Source organism: Dendropsophus ebraccatus, chromosome 5 (genome assembly GCF_027789765.1).
Source record: "Dendropsophus ebraccatus isolate aDenEbr1 chromosome 5, aDenEbr1.pat, whole genome shotgun sequence".
Classification (NCBI taxonomy): domain Eukaryota; kingdom Metazoa; phylum Chordata; class Amphibia; order Anura; family Hylidae; genus Dendropsophus; species Dendropsophus ebraccatus.
This window is the reverse complement of record NC_091458.1, coordinates 139491799-139515428: the sequence shown is the minus strand read 5'-3', so window position 1 is coordinate 139515428 and position 23630 is coordinate 139491799. Positions and strand designations below refer to the sequence as shown.

The 23630-nt window shown below is 40.6% G+C and overlaps 1 protein-coding gene across 2 annotated transcripts in view; it reads left to right on the top strand.

Annotated features, from left to right (window-relative positions):
• ITPR3 (inositol 1,4,5-trisphosphate receptor type 3) overlaps positions 1-23630 on the top strand; it is a 162483-nt gene that overhangs the window by 45422 nt on the left and 93431 nt on the right. For both annotated transcript variants that reach the window (XM_069971461.1, XM_069971460.1), the window contains exons 9-16: positions 1581-1676; positions 11033-11101; positions 12650-12792; positions 14586-14685; positions 15738-15898; positions 20415-20556; positions 21017-21178; positions 22575-22747. In XM_069971461.1, coding sequence (XP_069827562.1) covers positions 1581-1676; positions 11033-11101; positions 12650-12792; positions 14586-14685; positions 15738-15898; positions 20415-20556; positions 21017-21178; positions 22575-22747 — 1046 coding nt within the window. The remainder of the gene's footprint in view (positions 1-1580; positions 1677-11032; positions 11102-12649; positions 12793-14585; positions 14686-15737; positions 15899-20414; positions 20557-21016; positions 21179-22574; positions 22748-23630) is intronic.

Sequence of the window (23630 nt, the reverse complement as noted above, 5' to 3'; positions counted from 1 at the left end):
ATAGACATAGATCAATCCACTCAGCTCCTTCTTCTCTATAACATAATGCCGAGGTAGCTTAGGTAGCATTTTCATGGTGACGGGTTCCCTTTAAATTGGTTCTAATCATCTTCTTCAAATTGATAGTATTCAAGTATGTGCTCTGCACAGTGCTCTCCTTACAGTACCACATACTTAAAACAACTCTGTACCAACAATCTGCCCCCTCCTAACAGCTTGTACCGTCAGATAGCTGCTTTTAATCTAAGATCTGTCCTGGGGCCCATTCGGCAGGTGATGCAGTTATTTTCCTTAAAAAACAACTTTTAAACTTGCAGCCCTGAGTCAAATTGGTGTGGCCTAGAGAACCTATGTCCTAGGATTGCGACACCCCTCCATGAATCCTCCCCGCCCGCCTTTTTATTAGGAAGGCATGGCAATCCTAGGGCACACACACTTTAGGCCACTCCCGTAGGGCACAGGGCCGCAAGTTTAAAAGTTGTTTTTTAGGACAATAACTGCATCACCTGCCGAACGGACCCCAGGACAGATCTTGGATTAAAAGCAGCTATCCGAAGGTACAAGTGGTTTGCGGGGGTCAGATTGTGGGTACAGAGTCACTTTAAAGAAGGATTCTGATATACAAAAGTTATCTCAATTTAAAAGTATACAATATAATGTATAAATCCTCAATATATAATTGACTAGATTTATGACCTGTTATTCAGCTTTAGATTTCTGGCCCCACAAGGTCAGTTCCATCTATATTAAAGAGAACCTGTAGTAACCCCCCCACACTCCCAAATCAGATATTTGTATCATGAAATAGCTTAGGGTGCCCTGAGTACACACCTTTTACAGTTTCTTGATTCCTAAGATTTTTAAATTCTCTGTCAGTTCAGGTAATAGTCAGATGGGTGTAAACGTAATTTTTATAAATAGGGTGAATATCAGGTGATGGGTCAGGGGGTGTGTATTAGGCATTGACTTTTTTTCACTTGGTAATGACGCCCATCACCTGGCAGCCACTCCCAATATTAAAATTAAGTTGACGCCCATCTGATTATTAACCAAAATTGTCAGACAAATTAAAAACCCACATATAGAATAGAAGGGCAAATCAAGAAACTAATAAGTTGTGTATTTTGGCCACCCAAGGCTGTTTCATCATATTAACATCTTACATTTATGCTGGTTTACTATGGTTCTTTTTCGTACCTGTCATTATAAAAAGAATTATTTTTTTTTTAAATGTCACAAAGACGTCAAAAATTTTGAGTGTTCAGAGCGCAGCTGATCAGGAGAACAAGTCGGGAGAAGTTTGTGGAAGCACGTTCTCCTTCCCCGCTCTCCCTGTGTCTGTCCTGTACCAGTTCCTTAGACTTACAGTACATTATACGGCCGTCCTTATCACATAACACAGAGGTGGGAGAGTCCTCTGACTTTTCTGGCTCATTCCCCTGACAGAACACTCAGACCCAACTGATCAAAACTTCAAGGGTTATTTCTTTCTCCCATTCGTTTTTCTTCATATCAGATATATAAAACGTGTCACGTTTCCAGATCCTTGCCAGAATTCTGATGCCTTTTTCTTATTCTAGGTTGTACATCATGACCCTTGCAGAGGGGGTGCTGGTCACTGGAACAGTTTATATAGGTTTAAGCACCTCGCCACTGGGAATTACCTTGCAGCAGAGGTAGGTTTAGGTCATTACACTGTATTTGTTCTTAAAGGGTACCTCTTATTCAGATTGTGTGCCAGGATACCCTTATAAACCCCCAGCAGGTCTGTAGACTGCTTCCAAAGTGGATCGTATACAAAACTGCCAGAAGCTCCATAGACTTGCATTGTAAGTATATTACAATGCAAGTCTATCAGGGTTCTGGCAGTTTTGTATACCGTTTCCTTTAGGAGCAGACAATGGACCTACCAGGGATTTGAAAGGGTATCCTGCTACGCAAAATAAATGAGAGGTACCCTATGAACATGAATGCAAGCAGACTGTAATTTGATGCCATTTGTGGTTGTAGCTAAGAATTAAAGGGGTACTCTGGTGGAATTTTTTTTTAATCAACTGGCGTCAGAAGGTTCTATAGATTTGTAAATGACTTCTATTTAAAAATCTCTAGGCTTCCAATACTTATCAGCTGCTGTATGTCCTGCAGGAAGTGGTGTATTCTTTCCAGTCTGACACAGTGCTCTCTGCTGCCACCTCTGTCCATGTCAGGAGAAGTTTTCTATGGGGATTTGCTGCTGCTCTGGACAGTTCCTGGCAGGGACAGAGGTGGCAGCAGAGAGCACTGAAAAGAATACACCACTTCCTGCACGACACACAGCAGCTGATAAGTACTGGAAGATTGGAGATTTTTAAATAAAGTAAATTACAAATATATATAGCTTTTCATTTTTCCCTCCAGAGTACGCCTTTAATTTGACAGTAAGAAGCATGCGTAATATGAAGATATGAGGTGTTGTAGTATTTCACAACCCTGTCACTGCTGTGCCCTTCTATAGTGAGTGGTATAGCAGGGCTCTGGGTTATGGCTGCTTATCTCTATGTATTGTTTCTCTTTTCTCGCTGTGTAGAAATATATCAGTAATGGGGTGTATTCTGTTTGTGTAAGCTGTGTGTCTGTATGTAAAAGGATGTGCAGCACTATTGGGAGCGTGGTGTTCTGCAGGCAGATGGAGGAGGGGAGGGCGTCCATTCTCTGCTTCACAGAACTTCACTTTTATGAGGTCATTTCCATAGTCATCCTTGTTTTGAATGTGTCATACTCCCTTACGCAATGTAGTCAACTCTATGAAAATCCATCACATTGTGGGTTATAGATCACGGCAGTGAAAGCGGACCTGTCTACATATACGCTGTGACATCACTACTGAGGTGTAATGTGATACTTTACAACATGCCTAACAAATACCTCTGTGCATCTGAAACACATTACCCGTTCTCCTAGGAGAAGGCACGCCTTGTTTTAAAGGGATTCAGTATGTTAGACGTGAAAAAACATGTTTTCCTTGCGTTTTAATAGTCATGTTAAAGGTGTGTGTGTTACGTGCAGTTATTCCAATTAGTCTGGAGTTGCCAGGAATTTAGGAATGGGATAGAAGGGTTTCTTTAGGCTGTGTTCACACATTGGCAGATTTGTTGTTTCATTATTATTATTATTATTATTATTATTATTATTATTATTATTATTATTATTATGTTGTTTATTATTGATCATGTGATCTCTGCACAGTCGACCGTCTGGGCTCTGCCATGTGATCAGCATTACCAGGCTTAAAGAAGAAGTCTGGCAAAATTTTTTATTAAAGTATTGTATTGCCACCCAAAAGTTACCCAAATGACCAATATACACTTATTACGGAAAATGCTTATAAAGTGTCTTTTCTTTGTACTACTGCATCAAGGCTTCACTTCCTGGATAACATGGTGATGTCACTTCCTGGATAACATGGTGATGTCACGACCCGACTCCCAGAGCTGTGCGGGCGGTGGCTGCTGGAGAGGATGATGGCAGGGGGACACTGAGGGACACAGGGCACTGGAGGGACACTGAGCATCCCTCTGCCATCATCCTCTCCCGCAGCCACAGCCCGCACAGCTCTGGGAGTCTGGTCGTGATATCACCATGTTATCCAGGAAGTGACATCACCATGTTATCCAGGAAGTGACATCACCATGTTATCCAGGAAGTGACATCACCAGTTTATCCAGGAAGTGACATCACCATGTTATCCAGGAAGTGAAACCTTGATGCAGTAGTAAGTGCAGGGAAAAAGCACTTTATAAGCATTTCCCGTCATAAGTGTATATTGGTGATTTGTATAACTTTTTGGGTGCAATACAATACTTTAATAATAATGTCTGCGCTACTCCTGGCCCCAGATTCACACTTTTACAAATAATCCCAGTTTTACATCCTGGTACCTCGCCAGGAAACTACATCTCCCAGGATGTACTGCACCTCAGAGCCACTGATGGGTACCCACCCGTCTTGTAGTATCCACCCATCCTGTTCCATCTTTTTCTGCCTTGCATAGTAAACACAGTATCTATCTATCTATCTATCTATCTATCTATCTATCTATCTATCTATCTATCTATCTATCTATCTGTACTACTTAGGAGAGGCTGTTGTTTCCCTTTGCTCTTGGCCAGGTGATCACTCTGGTGAGCGGGGTTACAGATGAGGTGTTACAGATTGCCTGGCAACAGAAGAGACACAGATCATGTGACCTTTGTCTCAGAAGGGAGGGGTAGGACAGAGGAGCAGAGACAAAGTGGAACAGGCAGTGAGGATTTTCTGTAGCTTCAGGGTGTCAGGATGGGCTGCAGACAAACGTCCCAATTCATGTAATAGAAATCCAAGCTTAGGTTATGGGTGAAAATTGAACAGGTTCTATCTTTCTTAACTGGAGATCCCCTTTACTTTCGACAAAATTAAAGAGCCCACACAATCGATTAGGCTAATTATGTAACGGCAACAAAACTACAAATGTGAGTATGCAGCCTTATCATACTAATAAGCATAGAGTCATCCATTATTATCACACATCCCCCAGCTGTTCTGGGTGGCCACACCAGGGTTTGCCGCTTTGTTTGTTTTAGTTTTATGTCAGAAATGCTGCAACCAGATGTGACTGCAGTGAGATATAGACGGCAGCAAGTACAAAAGCTTTTGGTTTGTCACATTTCTGGGGAGGTTTCAGGGTTAGTGTTGCAGCATTTTTTGGGTTTTGTGGTTTTTCTGGAGTTTTTCCCCTGAATTCACGGTAAAACACCAAAAATGATACAATACACAATAGTGAGCATGTTTTAGAATGAAAGAGAAACTGCTAGAAATGTTTCATGTGCCTTGCAGAATATGTCACATGGCCTCGGCAGGGAACCGCAGACACCTCTAGATACCTGTGTGGTCAGTTACATTGACTTACACAAAGTGGATTCCATTAGATGTCCAGATTGTATTAAAGGGGCACTCTGGCAATATTTTTTTTCTTTTAAACTGGTGTCAGAAAACGATATAGATTTCTAATTGATTTCTATTTAAAAATCTCCAGTCTTCTCGTACTTATCAGCTGCTGTATGTCCCGCAGGAAGTGGTGTTTTCTTTCCAGTCTGACACCGTGCTCTCTGCTGCCACCTCTGTCCATGTCAGGAACTGTCCAGAGCAGTAGCAAATCTTCATAAAAATACTGGACAGTTCCTGACAAGGACAGAGGTGTCAGCAGAGAGCACTGTGTCAGACTGGGAAGAATACACCACTTCCTGCAGGACATACAACAGCTGATAAGTACTGGAAGAATTGAGGTTTTTTTTTTTATTACCAGTAATTTACAAATTTTTATAACTTTTTGACACCAGCTGATTTAAAAACATTTTTTTATTTGCCAGAGTACACCTGGTGTTATATAATGTCCGCGATATAATATACGTTATCTGTATTATCGGTGTCGGACTGGGGTATCTGAGGCCCACTGGAGGAAATGATCCTAAGGGCCCACCAATTAAGAGCCGGTGAGAAGCGACATGTCAGTTAATATTAGTGCAGGTTCTAAAGCTGGGGGCTCCGGTCCTGCGCTGGTCCAGTCCGACACTGTCTGTAATTATCTACTTGTGTACATGTATCTGTTATCGCTGTTATAGAAATTAAACAATAAGCTAAATGCAGACAAAACAAGGGAAGTTGCCATCCTGAGAAGTGCTAACAATGATGGGAAAAGAACAAGTGCCGACAAGTAGGAAGAACTACAAGTGCAGGAGGAACTCTGCAGGGAGGGTTGGGGAATACAGTTAGTAAGCAGTGTGTAGTGTTACAGGGCTGGTACATCAGTGTATGGGGGAGCTGGCTGTACTGGCGGCAGTGACATTAGGTAAATGACATGGAATGTGAAGAGGAGCTCTGTCTGTGGCGGCATCCCTCACATAGAGCCATGGAGCGTGACCAACCTGCTTAAAGGTGAAATCCACTATTTGCACAATAGGTTTTTCATCACATATTAAGGTATTCACAGGCCGTCTGATGTGGGATTTATTTGGAGAATGGATATGGTGCTCTCATTTCTCTTAAGATCTGTTTGATCTTTATGACTAAGTAGTTATTGGAAAAGAGAGATTAAACCCACTAGATTGATATATACGTTCACTCCGTCTACATGTGAAAGAGATATTTTAACTCCACTACAAAGCCAGTGGTGTCACTACAGTAACAGTTTACTCTTGACTTCCAGTGGCACATTCATAGCTCTTTAAGAGATATAGCGATTTGTTTAGCATAGACTTAAAGGGGAACTCCATCTATCTATCTATCTATCTATCTATCTATCTATCTATGCCTCTACATAGATAGATGAAACAGAGATGAAACAACAGGGTCTCCTTTGCCCTGTACTACTCAGGAGAGGATGTTGTTTAGGCGATCACTGTGTGATGTCAGTGGTAGGTGGAGTTACAGATGAGGCGTTACAGAGATCATGTGACCTCTGTCTCAAAAGGAAGGGGGAGGACAGAAGAGAGGAGACAGAGTAGAGGAGGCGGTGAGGATATTCAGCAGCTTCAGGGTGTGAGTCAGGATGTGCTGCAAACAAACGGCCATTTCATGTAATAGAAACCTATTACACACAAGCTTGGATTATGGGTGGGGATTGAACAGGGTTAAATCTTTCTTAACTAGAGTTCCCCTATAAGGTGTCTGGGATTCTCTTCTATAACAAAGTAATGGCTGTGCTGCTTCTGTGCAGTGTGAGGACTTTCTATACCTTTTATGTTGACTGATCTGGAGTGAAATATTGTTCTTTATTGCACCTCCACCTGAGTGTCCCCATTATAGCCGGCCATTAGGTGTGATAGTGCTGCACTTGAGGACATACCATCTGACTAACAGCGCAGCAGTAAACACATACATCCTATACATCCTTTATATGCTATACATCCTATATATGCTATATATTCTATACATCCTTTACATGCTATACATCATATACATGCTATACATCCTATATATGCTATATACATCCTATACATCCTATATACCCTATACATTCTATACATGCTATACGTGCTATACATCCTATAGATGCTATGCATCCTATATATGCTATATACATCCTATACATACTATATACCCTATATATCATAAATATGCTCTATTTATCCTATACATGCTATACATCCTATATGTGCTATATATCCTATAAATGCTATATACATCGTATACATACTATACATCCTATATACCCTATACATCCTATATATGCTATATATTTTATTCATGCTATACATCCTATATATGCTATATATTCTATACATACTATACATCCTATATACCCTATACAGGCTATACATGCTATACATCCTATACGTGCTATACATTCTATATATGCTATATACATCCTATACATACTATATACCCTATACATCATAAATGTGCTCTATTTATCCTATACATACTATACATCCTATATGTGCTATATATCCTATAAATACTATATACATCTTATATACCCTATACATCCTATAAATGCTATACTCACTATATATGCTATACATTCTATACATACTATACATCCTATATACGTGCTGTACATCATATACATGCTATACATCCCATATACCCTATACATCCTATATATGCTATATACATCCTATATATGCAATATTCATCCTATACATGCTATACATCCTATATACCCTATACATCCTATATGTGCTATATACATCCTATACATGCTATACATACTATAAATCCTTTATGTGCTATATACATCCTATACATGCTATACATCCTATATGTGCTATATACATCCTATACATGTTATACATACTATACATCCTATATACCCTACACATCCTATATGTGCTATATACATCCTATACATGTTATACATACTATACATCATATATATGATATGCATACTATACATCCTATATACCCTATACATCCTATATGTGATATATACATCCTATATATGCTATACATCCTATATGTGCTATATACATCCTATACATACTATACATACCATACATCCTATATGTGCTATATACATCCTATACATGTTATACATACCACACATCCTATATACCCTATACATCCTATATGTGCTATATATATACATCCTATACATGCTATACATCCTATATGTGCTATATACATCCTATACATGCTATACATCCTATATGTGCTATATATCCTATAAATACTATATACATCCTATATACCCTATACATCCTATAAATGCTATACTCACTATATATGCTATACATTCTATACATACTATACATCCTATATACGTGCTGTACATCATATACATGCTATACATCCTATATATGCTATATATATCCTATACATGTTATACATACCACACATCCTATATACCCTATACATCCTATATGTGCTATATACATCCTATACATGCTATACATCCTATATGTGCTATATACATCCTATACATGTTACACATACTATACATCCTATGCATGCTATACATCCTATATACCCTATACATCCTATATGTACTATATACATCCTATACATGCTATACATACCATACATCCTATATACCCTATCCACCTTTATCTGCTATATACATGCTATATACATCCTATACATGCTATACATCCTATATATGCTTTATTCATCCTATACATCCTATATACCCTATACATCCTACATATGCTATATTTATCCTATACATGCTATACATACTATACATCCTATATACCCTATACATCCCATATATGCTATATAAATCCTATACATACTATACATTCTATATACCCTATACATCCTATATGTGCTATATACATCCTGTACATGCTATACATACTTTAGATCCTATATACCCTATACATCCTATATGTGCTATATACATCCTATACATGCTATACATGCGATACATCTTATATACCCTATACATCCTATATGTGCTATATACATCCTATACATGCTATACATCCTATATGTGCTATATACATCCTATACATGCTATACATACTTTAGATCCTATATACCCTATACATCCTATATGTGCTATACATACTTTAGATCCTATATACCCTATACATCCTATATGTGCTATATACATCCTATACATGCGATACATCTTGTATACCCTATACATCCTATATGTGCTATATACATCCTATACATGCTATACATCCTATACATCCTATATGTGCTATATACATCCTATACATGCTATACATCCTATACATCCTATATACCCTATACATCCTATATGTGCTATATACATCCTATACATGCTATACATCCTATATGTGCTATATACATCCTATACATGCTATACATACTTTAGATCCTATATACCCTATACATCCTATATGTGCTATACATACTTTAGATCCTATATACCCTATACATCCTATATGTGCTATATACATCCTATACATGCTATACATGCGATACATCTTGTATACCCTATACATCCTATATGTGCTATATACATGCTATACATCCTATACATCCTATATGTGCTATATACATCCTATACATCCTATATACCCTATACATCCTATATGTGCTATATACATCCTATACATGCTAGACACATCCTATACATACTATACATCCTATGCAGGGGGGTTATTGCATGTGAAAGGTGATCTGCATTTCCGCAGCTGCTTCACACATAGAAATGGTCCCTGAAAGGGTGAAAGCAATCCCCGGTGAGATGAAGCCGGCCGCACAGATGTTCTGGAATAAGAAACAATCAATGAGTCTGTTTACAAAACATAAAAGGATTAAATGTGATACAAGAAATAAAAGATTCCTCACAAACCTATTTGCAGAGTGAAGCCTGTGTCCTTGGGGCGGTGTAACCGGTCACTGATCCGCTGCCAACTGCAAGAAGCAGGAAAGTGATGCCGCTATTGTTACAGCCCATTCACATGCAGAGAAAGCCACACACAAACAGAACTAGCCAAAGGGACATTATTCCTGTTATCCGACATGTTCACAACTCTTTTCATCTATACAATTATGACTTTTAGCATTTTTTATAATTTCATATTGTCATATTCCTTTACTAACATAGAAAGATTAAAGTAGAGCGCCAAATAAAAATGTTTTTCTTCCAATCAGTGCCACTTCCTGCAGGGCATACAGCAGCTGATAAGTACTTGAAGACTTGAAATTTTTAAATAGAAGTAAATAACAATTCTATAGAACTTTCTGACATCAGTTGATTTCAAAGAAGCTGGAGTATGGCTGTGACTGCATTCTGACAGCAGGATAAAAATCAACAGCGAGATTACCAAGTATTGCAGCGGATTTGCTGTGAAACTTGAAATACTTGCGAAGTCGCTGTGTGTTTTAAAATAGAAATTACTTGAGATATTTAAAAGATTGGAGTACCCCTTTAAGCCTCTGGAAGCCAGACTGAAATCTTGAAATAACAGGTTAGAGGAGCTACATTATGATAGTAGTGTGTTATGATGGTAGAAGTAGGGGTGGGGATAAAACTTTTGTGCTTATAGAGTACTTGTTTATGTTTTTATGGCGCTTATGACACTTTGACTGTAGAAGAACCCTGTCCTTGTCTTGTTTTTTTTTCTATTTTTTTTATGTAATGCACAAAAGTTAGAAGTCCGCCAAAAATTAAAATTTTCTACCAGGCAGGGGCAGGGAGGATAAATATAATAAAAGTGCTACTTACCTCTCCCATGCCTCCTCAGCGCCACCTCACAGACTCTGGGACTCCCATCGGACTCCTGAATGGCCTCATCACTGACGTCACGACCTGGCTGATGGATTTCCCACTCAGCCAATCTGTGACTGGGATAGGACAGCAGGCAATCCATCTACCAGGTCAGACATTTTCCCTTGAGTCATGACGACATCAGAACATGGGGGAAAATGAGTTCCAACGGGGGTCCCGGAGCCTGTGACATGGTGCTTCAGGGGACACGGGGGGAGGTAAGTAGTGATTGTTTATTATGTCCCCTGCCTGATGGAACATTATCCTTTTCACTAGACTTCTCCTTTAAAATGTATGTTAATTTTCATTTCATTCCTAATTTTCTAGGAAAACCCTACGTATAAAGGGGACGCCCCAGAACCCAAGTCGGGATCTTCCTATGCGGCAGCGTCATCTGTGAGTTTTGTTTCCTTTAAATTTTTATGTTCTTTTTCTGTATTTTAATAACAGAACAGAATAGTTTAGCGAAATGCAAGTTGACCTTGAAATGTGCAACATAAGCGAAAATATCTTACAAGGCGAAATGCAATGTAATTGAGTCTTATGACACGGAGAAGAAGGTGCCGCGCGGGATCGTGGAGGATGGAGACACAGAATGTTATATAAAACACAGCCCCATTAATCGCACTAGAACACAACCTACAGCCCTGAAATGACATATCTAGTCCATCTCCCTGGCGAGAAGACGTTAATCTACACATCTCAAGCTAATACCCAGCGCTGCCGTCTCATTTCTCTGTTTGCTTTGTGCTAATTTTACCTCGGTGCAGACTGTAACTTCACTGATGTATTAAAAAACAAATATGGCTGCGAGGCCTCCCCGGAGGATTGTTAGTGTCTCCAGGAAAGTGACCTTCTCTATTGTATTTTGTTTATGCTTCCGCAATAGTCTACATGTGCTCTTAATATTAATCCATTGCTTAGTATTTCCTCTCCTCCTCGCTTATTGTTAAAGGGGTATTCCATCCAAGAGCTAACAAAATGAAATGCTCCCAAACCTAGGTGGTCTTACTCACCAAGTCCCCCTGAATATTTTTAGCCGTCTCCCGTCTTTCTAGCTGCCGCCGTTCCTGCATTACAAGTTTTTCCAAAAGCCAGTCTATATTCAAGATGGTGCAGTGCGGGAAACTACATATCCCAGCATGCATTGCACCTCAAAGCCAACTCCCAAGTATCCGCCTCCTCCCTTAGTATCTGTCCATTGGACGAGTGGGGAACACGGCAGGTGTACGCCAGGCAGAAGGGGCGAATCTGCACCTTCTCCCCGGCATACACCCAGGACACAGGCTTTGTAAATGTCTATCTCCCCTCTCTCTCTCTATCTATCTTCTATCTATATAGATAGATTAGAAAGAGAGCGAAAGAAAGAGATGAAACAACAGTGTCTCCTTTTCCCTATTCTGCTCAGGAGGCTGTCACTGTTCTGATGTGTCCCCGCCCTTGGCAGGTGCTCACTGATTGGTGTGATATCAGTGGTGGGCGGGATTACAGATGATGTGTTACAGCTTGCCTTGCAACAGAAGAGACAGAGATCATGTGACTTTTGTCTCAAAAGGGAGGGGGAGGACAGAGGAGTGGAGACAGAGTTGACCAGGAAGTGAGGATTTTCTGTAGCTTCAGGGTGTGTGTCAGGATATGCTGCAGACAAATTGTCCAATTCTATGACACACAAGCTTAGATTATGGGTGGAGATTGAACAGGGTTAACACTTTCTCAGGTGGAGTACCCCTTTAATGTCTCTCTGTTCCTTATATATTGTAGTCCAGTTATTCCAGGCTTTCTGCCGTCTTTTTCCTGGGCTTTCCTGAATTATTTAACACAACCTCTCCATAGATCCGACTCCTCTCAGTACATTTATATCTTTTCTTTCTCTTGGTTTTTTTCCTTCTTTGTCTCAGTTTTCGGCCTCTTCCATCTCTCCATTGACCACCGATCTTCTCTCAGGTGCTGAACAGTCGGGCCAATCGCAGGAATGCCGGGGAGAAGATTAAGTATCGCCTTGTTGCCGTCCCCCATGGCAATGACATTGCTTCACTCTTTGAACTGGATCCCACTACTCTACAGAAGACAGATTCATTTGTGCCCAGGTAACTCCGACACAACATCAGATCCCTCCATACAAAGACGAATCGTCCATCGTTGTGCTCCACTTTTGCCAGAGTACCCCTTTAAAGAGGTATTTCACTCAAACATAACTTTTCATATGTTACTGCCCATGGTGAGACTAACAATTTAGTCCATACTTGTTATTAACTATTCAGTCTCCTTACTCCAGTTCTCAGCTGCTGCTTTCTCATTCTCCTTCCCCCAATCACTTTCGTGACAGCTGATGTAAACAAGTCCCTGGCAGGCTTTACCTGTAACATTGTAGTTTCTTTTTAATGCCGGTAGTGTTATTTTAAGGTCAAGTTGCTAATGAATTCACTGTGATTAGCCCTCCCAGCATTACAAAGAAACTACAATGTTGCAGATAAAGCCTGCCAGGGACATGTTTACATCAGCCGTCTCAGAAGGGAGGGGGTAGTGGGAGAGAAAAGCTCACACACAGATTTTTGTGTCTTCAGCAGAAAGCAGCAGCTCAGAACTGGGGGAAGGACACTGCATAGATAATAACAGGTATGGAAGGAATTGTTAGTCTCACAATGGGCAGCAACATATAAAAACTTATGTTTGAGTGGAATACCCCTTTAAGTAATAAACTGCATGTTATTTTTTTGCAGTTTGGGTAGTGGATGGTCAAAATAAAGGTACCAATAGATTTGTGATCATAAACAGCATCTACAGCACCCGGGAAAGCAGTGTGCCTGCTGATAGAATCACTTTATAATACAAAGCAGGCTCTTTCCCTCACCTTGTCACGATATATTCAGCATGGCAGGTGCTGATGGACGTGTGATCACAAGGGCAGAGAGAACGTCCTCATTCTATTTCGCAGTGGGAGGTTAGGAGTCCTGTATAACATAAGTCATGAACTGGACAGTATAACATTATTTTTGAACAAGCCATTGAAAGAACAGCTGCCACCCTTTGTTGTTTAGGCTGTTTCACACTCCTTATTGATCAGACGAAAAACACAGCCAACTGGGGAGTGGAACGTCGTCATATTTGGAGGGGGGGGGGGGTGGGGGGTTAGGATGAACATTTCTGATGACTGTAAACATTCCTCCTGTTCTTTCCCGTTAAATCAAGAATCAGCGCCATTGTGTCAGATAGTACAATAGCCCAATTCAGATTGTCCCTCCACTCCGCTCTACACTGACATTTCAAGAGATCCCTATAAACACTGCAAATGTTTTATCTATTGGATGAAATTAGAGACTTCACATTTACTAAAATACATTTATTTATGGAAATGTTTTTTTACACAGCATTTAAAGGGGCACTCCGGCACAAAAAAAAATCATACCCACTGGTGTCAGAAAGTTATATAGATTTATAAATTACTTCTATTTAAAAATCTTATCAGCTGCTGTATGTGTTGCAGGAAGTGGTGCATTCTTTCCAGTCTGACATATCAGGAACTGTCCAGAACAGGAGAGGTTTTTTATGGGGATTTGCTCCTGCTCTGGACAGTTCCTGACATGGACAGAGGTGGCAGCAAAGAGCACTGTGTCAGACTGGAAACAATACACCACTTCCTGCAGGACATATAGCAGCTGATAAGTGCTGGAAGACTGGAGATTTTTAAATAGTAAAAGTAATTTACAAATCTATATATCACCCGTTGATTTGAAACACAAAAAAAAAAAAAACATTTGCCAGGGTTCCCCTTTAACTAAATATTATTACAAAGTGTCTTGGTTCCAAAATAGTAGAAATTATAAGTGGTAAATGAATGCGGACTACAGGCTGACCTCCATTGCTTCTTGTCTTTTGTCAGAAACTCATTTGTGAGGCTGCGGCATCTGTGCACCAACACGTGGATACAGAGCACCAATGTCCCCATAGATGTCGATGAAGAGCGGCCAATACGTCTCATGGTAATGGCATATGGATAGATGGCGTGTCTTAAGACCTTGTCACCTAATGTAGTTGTCATTTTAATGGGGCGTCCAAGAAATTACTATTGATATATTCATTTCCAGCATGCAGAGCCTCATTTATCAACTGGATCCATTAAAAAATGCCCCTGTGTCTGCAGGGTTGCTGTGGTGCCCCCCAGTGTACTTTTAGGCTATGTTCACACAACATTATTTCAGGCGAAAAATACAGCCATATTTTAATTATTTTGGCCGTAAATGACGATCATGTATTGTATTGTGTTTTCGCCTTACAAAACGTTATGTGAACACAAACAGCCTTTGTCTCCTCTCTAAATATCCAATATTTCCACTGTCCAATAGGTCCCTCTGATTCCTATTGCACACAAATATTTACCTTGATCCAGCAGAGTAAATTAATATTTCATTGTGAGACAACCGATCTCGATATTTAAAGTTGTACTCCAGCGGAAAAAAAAAAATCTTTCAAATCAACTGGTGCCATAAAGTGTCAGAAATTTGTACTTTACTTCTATTTAAAAATCTCCAGTCTTCCAGTATTTATCAGCTGCTGTATGTCCTGCAGGAAGGAGTGTATTCTTTGTAGTCTGACACAGTGCTCTCTGCTGCCACAACTGTCCAGAGCAGGGAATGTTTTCTATGGGGATTTGCTACTGCTCTGGACAGTTCCTGACATGGACAGAGGTGGCAGCAGAGAGCAGTGTGCCAGACTGAAGAGAATACTCCACTTCCTGCAGGACATACAGCAGCTGATAAATACTGGAAGACTTGAGATTTTTAAATAGTTGCAAATTAAAAATCTGTATAACTTTCTGACACCAGTTTTATTTTTATTTTTTGCTAGAGTTCCCCTTTAATAGTATATAAAGCTAAAATTTCAGTATACTACCAGTCCTTTATCCAGCCACCATGATCTTCTCCAGAATCGAGTGACTGCAGAAATGCCCTGAGTTCTGGGACTTGTAAGCGGGATTGTCAATGTCAGGAAGGTAACCGGCCTCTACTTTTCTCTGTGTACTTCCTCTGAATAGCTCGGGACTTGTCCCACAAAAGAAGATAAGGAGGCCTTCGCCATTGTATCCGTTCCGGTGTCAGAGATTCGTGACTTGGATTTTGCTAATGATGCCAGTTCCATGCTCGCCAACTTTGTGGAACGCTTAAATGAAGGATTCATCAGCCAGAATGACCGGAGGTAAGATCTGCCATTCAGAATGGATTAACTTTTAATAGTCACATCTTGGCAGCCGCTCTAGACTTTAGAGACTTTTTTTTCTTCTTTATCAGAGAGGATCCGCAGCGTATTAGATTAATCACATGTGAAGGATTGTAATTTGTAATTTACTTCTATTTAAAAATGTCAAGTCTTCCAGTACTTATCAGCTGCTGTATGTCCTGCAGGAAGTGGTCTCACACAGTGCTCTCTGCTGCCACCTCTGTCCATGTCAGGAACTGTTCAGAGCAAGTTTTCTATGGGGATTTGCTACTGCTCTGGACACTTCCTGACATGGACAGACGTGGCAGCAGAGAGCACTGTGTCGGACTAGAAAGAAAACACCACTTCCTGCAGGACATACAGCAGCTGATAAATACTGTAAAACTTAAATAGAAGTAAATTACAAATCTATATAATGTTCTGAAACCAGTTGATTTGAAAGAAAAAGATTTTCGCTGGAGTTTCCCTTTAAACCGGTTAAATGGCTAAACGCTATCAACACAACAACTATTGTGGTGGGTCTGTTGCTACCACGCCCTGTTTGCTCAGGTTTATTAATAGGATGTGTAGGTTAAACAGCAGCTTTTATCACCGGCAGATTCTAATAGCTATTCAGTGTATTGTTAAACAAATCCTTATCTGCAGCGAGCACATTTATGATGTAACAATGAGCATCCGCTCTCTCCACCAACACAGATAGCCGCCCTGAGATAGAAGGCTGCTCATTCCTACTAGGTGTATCCCATCACTTATTGTGCATATATAGTCAGCGTACTCTGCCAGCAGCCTGCCTGTATCTGATGGGCAGATTAGCCAGATCCCCAGCACTGAGGCATTGTGCGGAGGGTTGGACTGAATTAGGATGTTCTTACCCCGGGGTTGTGTTTCTAGTCTAGTCCTGTTGAGCGCACAGGATCCTTCCATGTCTGCTGTGAATATTGTGTCTGCTGATCCTTCTATGAATGGTAAAAATTCCTTATTGCCCACACCCCGATGACTTCATTCCTGCTGTCTGAGACATGCACGGTCTAATATGGTGCCTGCGGAACAAGGATTAAGTAGACTCTAAGCAGTTTGATGCTGCACTCCTCTAATCCCCTGGGGTTTCTCATTTTAGATTTTTTAAAATATTTACATTAAAAACTAATTGGTGTTGTGTTACATCCTGAAGGAGCATTCCACTCAAACATAACTTTTGATATGTTGCTGCCCATGGTGAGACTAACAATTCCTTCCATACTTGTTATTATCTATTCAGTCTCCTTTCCCCAGTTCTGAGCTGCTGCTTTCTGCTGAAGACACAAAAGTTTGTGTGAGAGCCCCTCTTTCTGTCTCCTGCTCCTCACCCCTTTCTTCTGAGATGGCTGATGTAAACAAGTCCCTGGCAGGCTGTATCTGCAACATTGTAGCTTCTTTGTATTGCTGGGAGAATTATTCTGAGGTCAAGTTGCCCATGAACTAACTGAGAGTAGTCCTCCCAGCATTACAAAGAAGCTACAATGTTGCAGATAAAGTCAGTCAGGGACTTGTTTACGTCAGCCATCTCAAAAGAGATGAGGGAGGAGCGGGAGACAGGGAGAAAAGCTTAAACACAAATTTTTGTGTCTTCAGCAAAAAGCAGCAGCTGAGAACTGAGGGAAGGAGACTGAATAGATAATAACACTTATAGAAGGAATTATAAGTCTCACCATGGGCAGCAACATATAAAAATGAATTTGAATGGAATACCCCTTTAAGATATGTGCTGGGCAGTAAACCATCTCTGGTCCACACGCAACAAGCACCAGATGGCACCAACATCCAAACACTTAAAGGGGTAGCTCAGCAAAAAGAAAAATCTTTTTGAATTAACTGGTGCCAGAAAGTACTATAAATTTGTAATTTACTACTATTAAAAAAAATCTCAAGTCCTCCAGTACTTATCAGCTGCTGTATGTCCTGCAGGAAGTGGTGTATTCTTTCCAGACTGACACAGTGCTCTCTGCTGACACCTCTGTCCATGTCAGGAACTGCCCAGAGCAGTAGCAAATCCCCATAGAAAATGTCTCCTGCTCTGGACAGTTCCTGACATGGACAGAGGTGGCAGCAGAGAGCACTGTGTCAGACTAGGAAAAATACACCACTTTCTGCAGGACATACAGCAGCTGATAAGTACTGGAAAATTGAGGGTTTTAAATAGAATTAATTTACTTAGCTATATAATTTTCTGGTACCAGCTAATTTAAAGTTACTGTTAAACCATCCAGTAATCTTGGAAATCTCATTGCCCAGGAAATTACTGTAAATATGCTAAATTACAGAATGGATTAGACAAAATGAATTCTTTTTATCCTTCTGAATGATGAGATAGAACCCAGTAAGAACATATTGCAGTGTGCCATGCCTAGGTTATAGCTGAACTGAGTACAGTTTATGTGATCTCTATGGTGTGATGAATGGCCATTGCCCATACACTGTCCACCTGTAACAGGAGCTCCTAACATATACAGTGGTACTTTGGTTTTAGAGTAACTTGGTTTAAGTGCGTTTTGGTTTAAGAGCTCACAGTTTTTCAAAATTGTGACTTGGTTTAAGAGCATTGCTTTGGTGTAAGAGCTCCCTGTACTGGGTGGGAGCGCGAGTGGAGGAGGGATATGGTCTGCATAGCGGGGTCTACAGCACTGTACTCTGACCCAGGAAGTCTCCCTCACCTTCCAAACCATAGCAGATCCCCTTCAGGCTGGGGCTTACATCAGGGGACAGGACTGTGGGGGTAATCTCTCCATAGCTGTAACCCCTCTCTCCCCGGACAGAGAGTGCTGCATGTATGTGCCCACATCTGCTCATTCCTTCATGCTCCCTGCAGTCTCTGTCCGCCCTTGTGTTTCCCGTCCTCTATATTACTGTACAGTAACTTATAATATCACGGATTCAGCTGTTTTTGAATGTTTGTTTCATTTGTTTTACATGTTATTCAGAATAATAAATTGTTATTTTTTGGGTGTGGAACCAATTGTCTGCATTTCTATGACTTCTTATGGGAAAATGTGCTTTGGTTTAAGAGTGATTTGGATTACAAGCGAGGTCCTGGAACGAATTATGCTCGTAATCCAAGGCACCACTGTACTTCACATTCAAGGCAAATCTAAAATATTGTGAGGGATAAAGTAAATTGTACATTCTTACCTTAGACCATATACAGCTTAAAGGGGTTGTCCGGCGAAAAAAAATTATTCACAGAATAACACACATTACAAAGTTATACAACTTTGTAATGTATGTTATGTCTGTGAATGGCCCCCTTCCCCGTGTCCCACCACCCCCACCCGTGTACCCGGAAGTGTGGTGCATTATACTCACCGCATGTCGTGTCGTCCACGGTCTCCGATCGTCAGCAGTGACGTCTTCTTCGGGAGCTTGGCGGATCTTCCCGAGTGCCGGCCGCCCTCTGCAGCGTCATCCGAAGCTCAGCCGCGATTGGCTGAGCATAACTGTGCTCAGCCAATCGCGGCTGAGCGGCTGATGACGCGGCCACGTCATCAGCCGCTCAGCCGCGATTGGCTGAGCACAGTTATGCTCAGCCAATCGCGGCTGAGCTTCGGATGACGCTGCAGAGGGCGGCCGGCACTCGGGAAGATCCGCCAAGCTCCCGAAGAAGACGTCACTGCTGACGATCGGAGACCGTGGACGACACGACATGCGGTGAGTATAATGCACCACACTTCCGGGTACACGGGTGGGGGTGGTGGGACACGGGGAAGGGGGCCATTCACAGACATAACATACATTACAAAGTTGTATAACTTTGTAATGTGTGTTATTCTGTGAATAATTTTTTTTCGCCGGACAACCCCTTTAATCATAGAATATTGGCCATGACCTTACAGCGTCCTTTACATTGCCTTATGGACAGAAACATTTTCCTGGCTCCATAACCCATATATCTCACCTGGCACTATATACGACATCTGACACTATATATCACACCTGACACCATATATCTCGCCTGACACTATATATCACACCTTACACTATATATATCACACCTTACACTATGTATATCACACCTGACTATATATCACAGCTCATGCTATATATATGTCACACCTTACACTATATATATCACACCTGACACCATATATCTTGCCTGACACTATATATCACACCTTACACTATATATATCACACCTTACACTATGTATATCACACCTGACACTATATCACAGCTCATACTATATATATCACACCTTACTCAATATATATCACACCTGACACAATATATCTCGCCTGACACTATATATCACACCCACCTGACACTATCACAGCTCATACTATATATATCACACCTTACACTATATATATTGCACCTGACACTGTTGTAGTTGAGGATGTGTTGGGATTTTTCTTTTTTCATAATAGTCTGAGATCTCTATCTTCCTGATGTTCCATCTTCTCTCCGACTTTTTATTATATATTTCATGGACCCTTTAAACATGCTTAATTCCTTATTTTTTAAGATTTGCCATCAAACTCTTAGAAGATTTGGTTTTCTTTGTGGTGGATGTTCCCAATAATGGTCAAAATGTGTTGGAAATAGTGATTTCCAAGCCAAACCGAGAGCGGCAGAAGCTTATGAGGGAGCAGAACATACTCAAGCAGGTTGGATACGTGAATATTATGTACTTGCCTATTGTATTGTGCCATTATTGTATTATTGCCTATTGTATTGTGCCATATGTTTCCTATTATATAACATGTTATCCTAGAAGATTCTATGGGTCTTTTATATCCTTTTTGAGGTTTTATATATATATATATATATATATATATATATATATATATATATATACATATATTGGATTTATATATTGGTTGGACTGGTGATCTGGGCCCTGTACACTGACGACTGCATTTGTAATAACTGTGGTTGGATGTGCTGCTTTCCTATAGCTATATACTGTATATGCTCCGGTCACACCACTGCTTTTACAGTAGAGTGGTGGTCGGTAAACTTGACTACTAGCTGGCAACAATGGGAGGGAAAGAGTCACTCATTATTTAACCTTTTTTCTTTCAGTAATACTTGGTCTCACTTGCTTTAGTTATGTCTTTTTTGTAGGTATTTGGAATCCTTAAAGCACCATTCAAAGACAAAGGTGGTGAAGGTCCTCTGCTTAGACTTGAAGAACTCTCTGATCAGAAAAATGCCCCCTACCAGTACATGTTCCGGCTCTGCTATCGAGTTCTCCGCCATTCTCAAGATGATTATAGAAAAAATCAGGTATTGTAGCCGCCTTTCTTATTCACACAATTTGATATATTGACACCTTCAAACCTTATTTTAAATTTATTTAGGGCGTTGTACCTATTTATTTTTTTGGTGAATGTTTTTTTTTACGCCCACTTTTTGGACTAAGTGCTATTTATGAACCAGTATTCATCCGGCAAATATTTTTTTTAGATTGTCCAAATTGATTGTCCAAAAATTTGCATAATTTGGAATTTGCACCCAATTATTCATGTATGCCAAAAAAAAATAATGCAAAAACGGGTGCAGGCCTACATCTGGTCAGTAGCAGTTGAATATTTTTACACAATTTTTAAGCACATTTTTTAATATTATTTTTATATACAAATAATATGAATATTTGTTAAATTATTTTTATTCAGCTGGGTAAATAACAAATACCCTGTAGAAAAATTGCATGTTTTAAACTTAATAGTAAATATATCTTATATCTTAGGAATAAAAATGTAACATCTATATTATTCCGCTCAAACATGACTTTTGATATGTTGCTGCCCATGGTGAGACTAATTCCAGACATGTTAGTATCTAGTCGGTCTCCTTCCCCCAGTTCTCAACTGCTGCTTTCTGATGAAGACACAAAAAGTATGCGAGCTGCTCTCTCCATCTCCTTTTCATTGCTCCTCCCTTTCCTGGACGGCTGTATCTGCAATTTTGCAATGCTGGGAGGGTTTTTCTGAGGTCAAGTTGCTGATGACCTCACTGTGATTTTCCCTCTGTCATTACAAAAGAGAGGGGGAGGAGGTGGAGACAGAGAGAAAAGCTCACACACAGAATTTTGTGTCTTCAGCAGAAAGCAGCAGCTCAGAACTGGGGGGATGGAAACTGAATAGATAATAACAAGTATAGAATGAATTGTTAGTCTCACGATAGGCAGCGACATATGAAAAGTTATGAGTGGAATACCCTTTTAGGCCACGCTCACAATGTTTTTTTCATTAAACAATGGCCTATGGAACCATGTCAGTAGTGTATACACACTGTATGTACTCTGGCCGGGATTCTATGGGGCCGCACAGAAAACTGACGTCAGCGGCCGCATAAAAAAGACTGTGCAGACAATGTAAAGTACGGCTCCCTGACATACTTTACATTGTGGGCTATTGCTAATTGCAGTGCTGTCATTCCAGTTAAAATGAGGCCATGTTAACATTTCAGACAGCGACCATTCTGTGACACGGTCGTGTCACAGAACAGCTGCTATTTTGCCATGTGTGAACATGGCCTTAATGTATGTGTCTGACTGTAACACAGGAAACTTCTTTACTGGTAATAGTGAATAAACTACAAACCATCCCTACAGAATATCATATATATATATTTTTAACATACATATACAGATATTAAATCCTGTCTTTTGTCTCTCTAGGAACACATAGCCAAGCAATTTGGGGTCATGCAGTCTCAGATTGGATACGACATTCTGGCCGAGGACACAATTACTGCTCTGCTACATAACAATCGAAAACTCTTAGAAAAACACATCACTAAAACCGAGGTTGAGACTTTTGTGAGCTTGGTTAGGAAAAATCGTGAGCCACGGTAATAGCAGTTTGCGTAATAGAAGAACATGCTCGCTCCTATTGAATGGATCATTTAGTACAATGGGGTCCTGATTAGCAGACGTGATAAGATGGAACGTGCAGAGCAGGGAAGCTGGAAAGCCATAGTGCGGCACTGTGTAAAAAACTAAAACAGTGCTGCGGTCGGGTACAGCATCGGTTCTTTTACATTTGGTTTCCTGCCATTCATCTGTCCATCTTGCTTCCAAGACGAGCCCTCGGTGCAGGAGCTTCTCGCGCAGCCAGTAACTGGCAATGACGGGACACCAATGTTATTACAGCCCCGGAATACCCCTTTGTAAATTGGGAGGGTTTTCTGATAACTGAGTTGTGACAGAACCATGGTGGGAATGGTATGTAAGTTATCAGGGGTCCTAAAAGCCACTCTCCTGGGATTATATATATTTCTTTTTAGGTTAAATTTAAAAGGGGTTGTCACTTTAAAAAAAACTAGGTCTTAAAGGAGAAGTCCAGTGAAAATTTTTATTAAAGTATTGCATTGCGCCTTAAAAGTTTCCCTGCACTTACTACTGCATCAAGGCTTCACTTCCTGGATAACATGGGGATGTCACTTCCTGGATAACATGGTGATGTCACGACGCGACTCCCAGAGCTGTGCGGGCTGTGGCTGCTGAAGAGGATGATTGCAGAGGGATGCTCAGTGTCCCTCCAGTGCCCTGTGTCCCTCAGTGTCCCTCTGCCATTATCCTCTCCAGCAGCCACAGCCTGCACAGCTCTGGGAGTCGGGTCGTGACTTCACCATGTTATCCAGGAAGTGACATCACCATGTTATCCAGGAAGTGACATCACCATGTTATCCAGGAAGTGAAGCCTTTATGTAAGTGCAGGGAAAAAAGCACTTT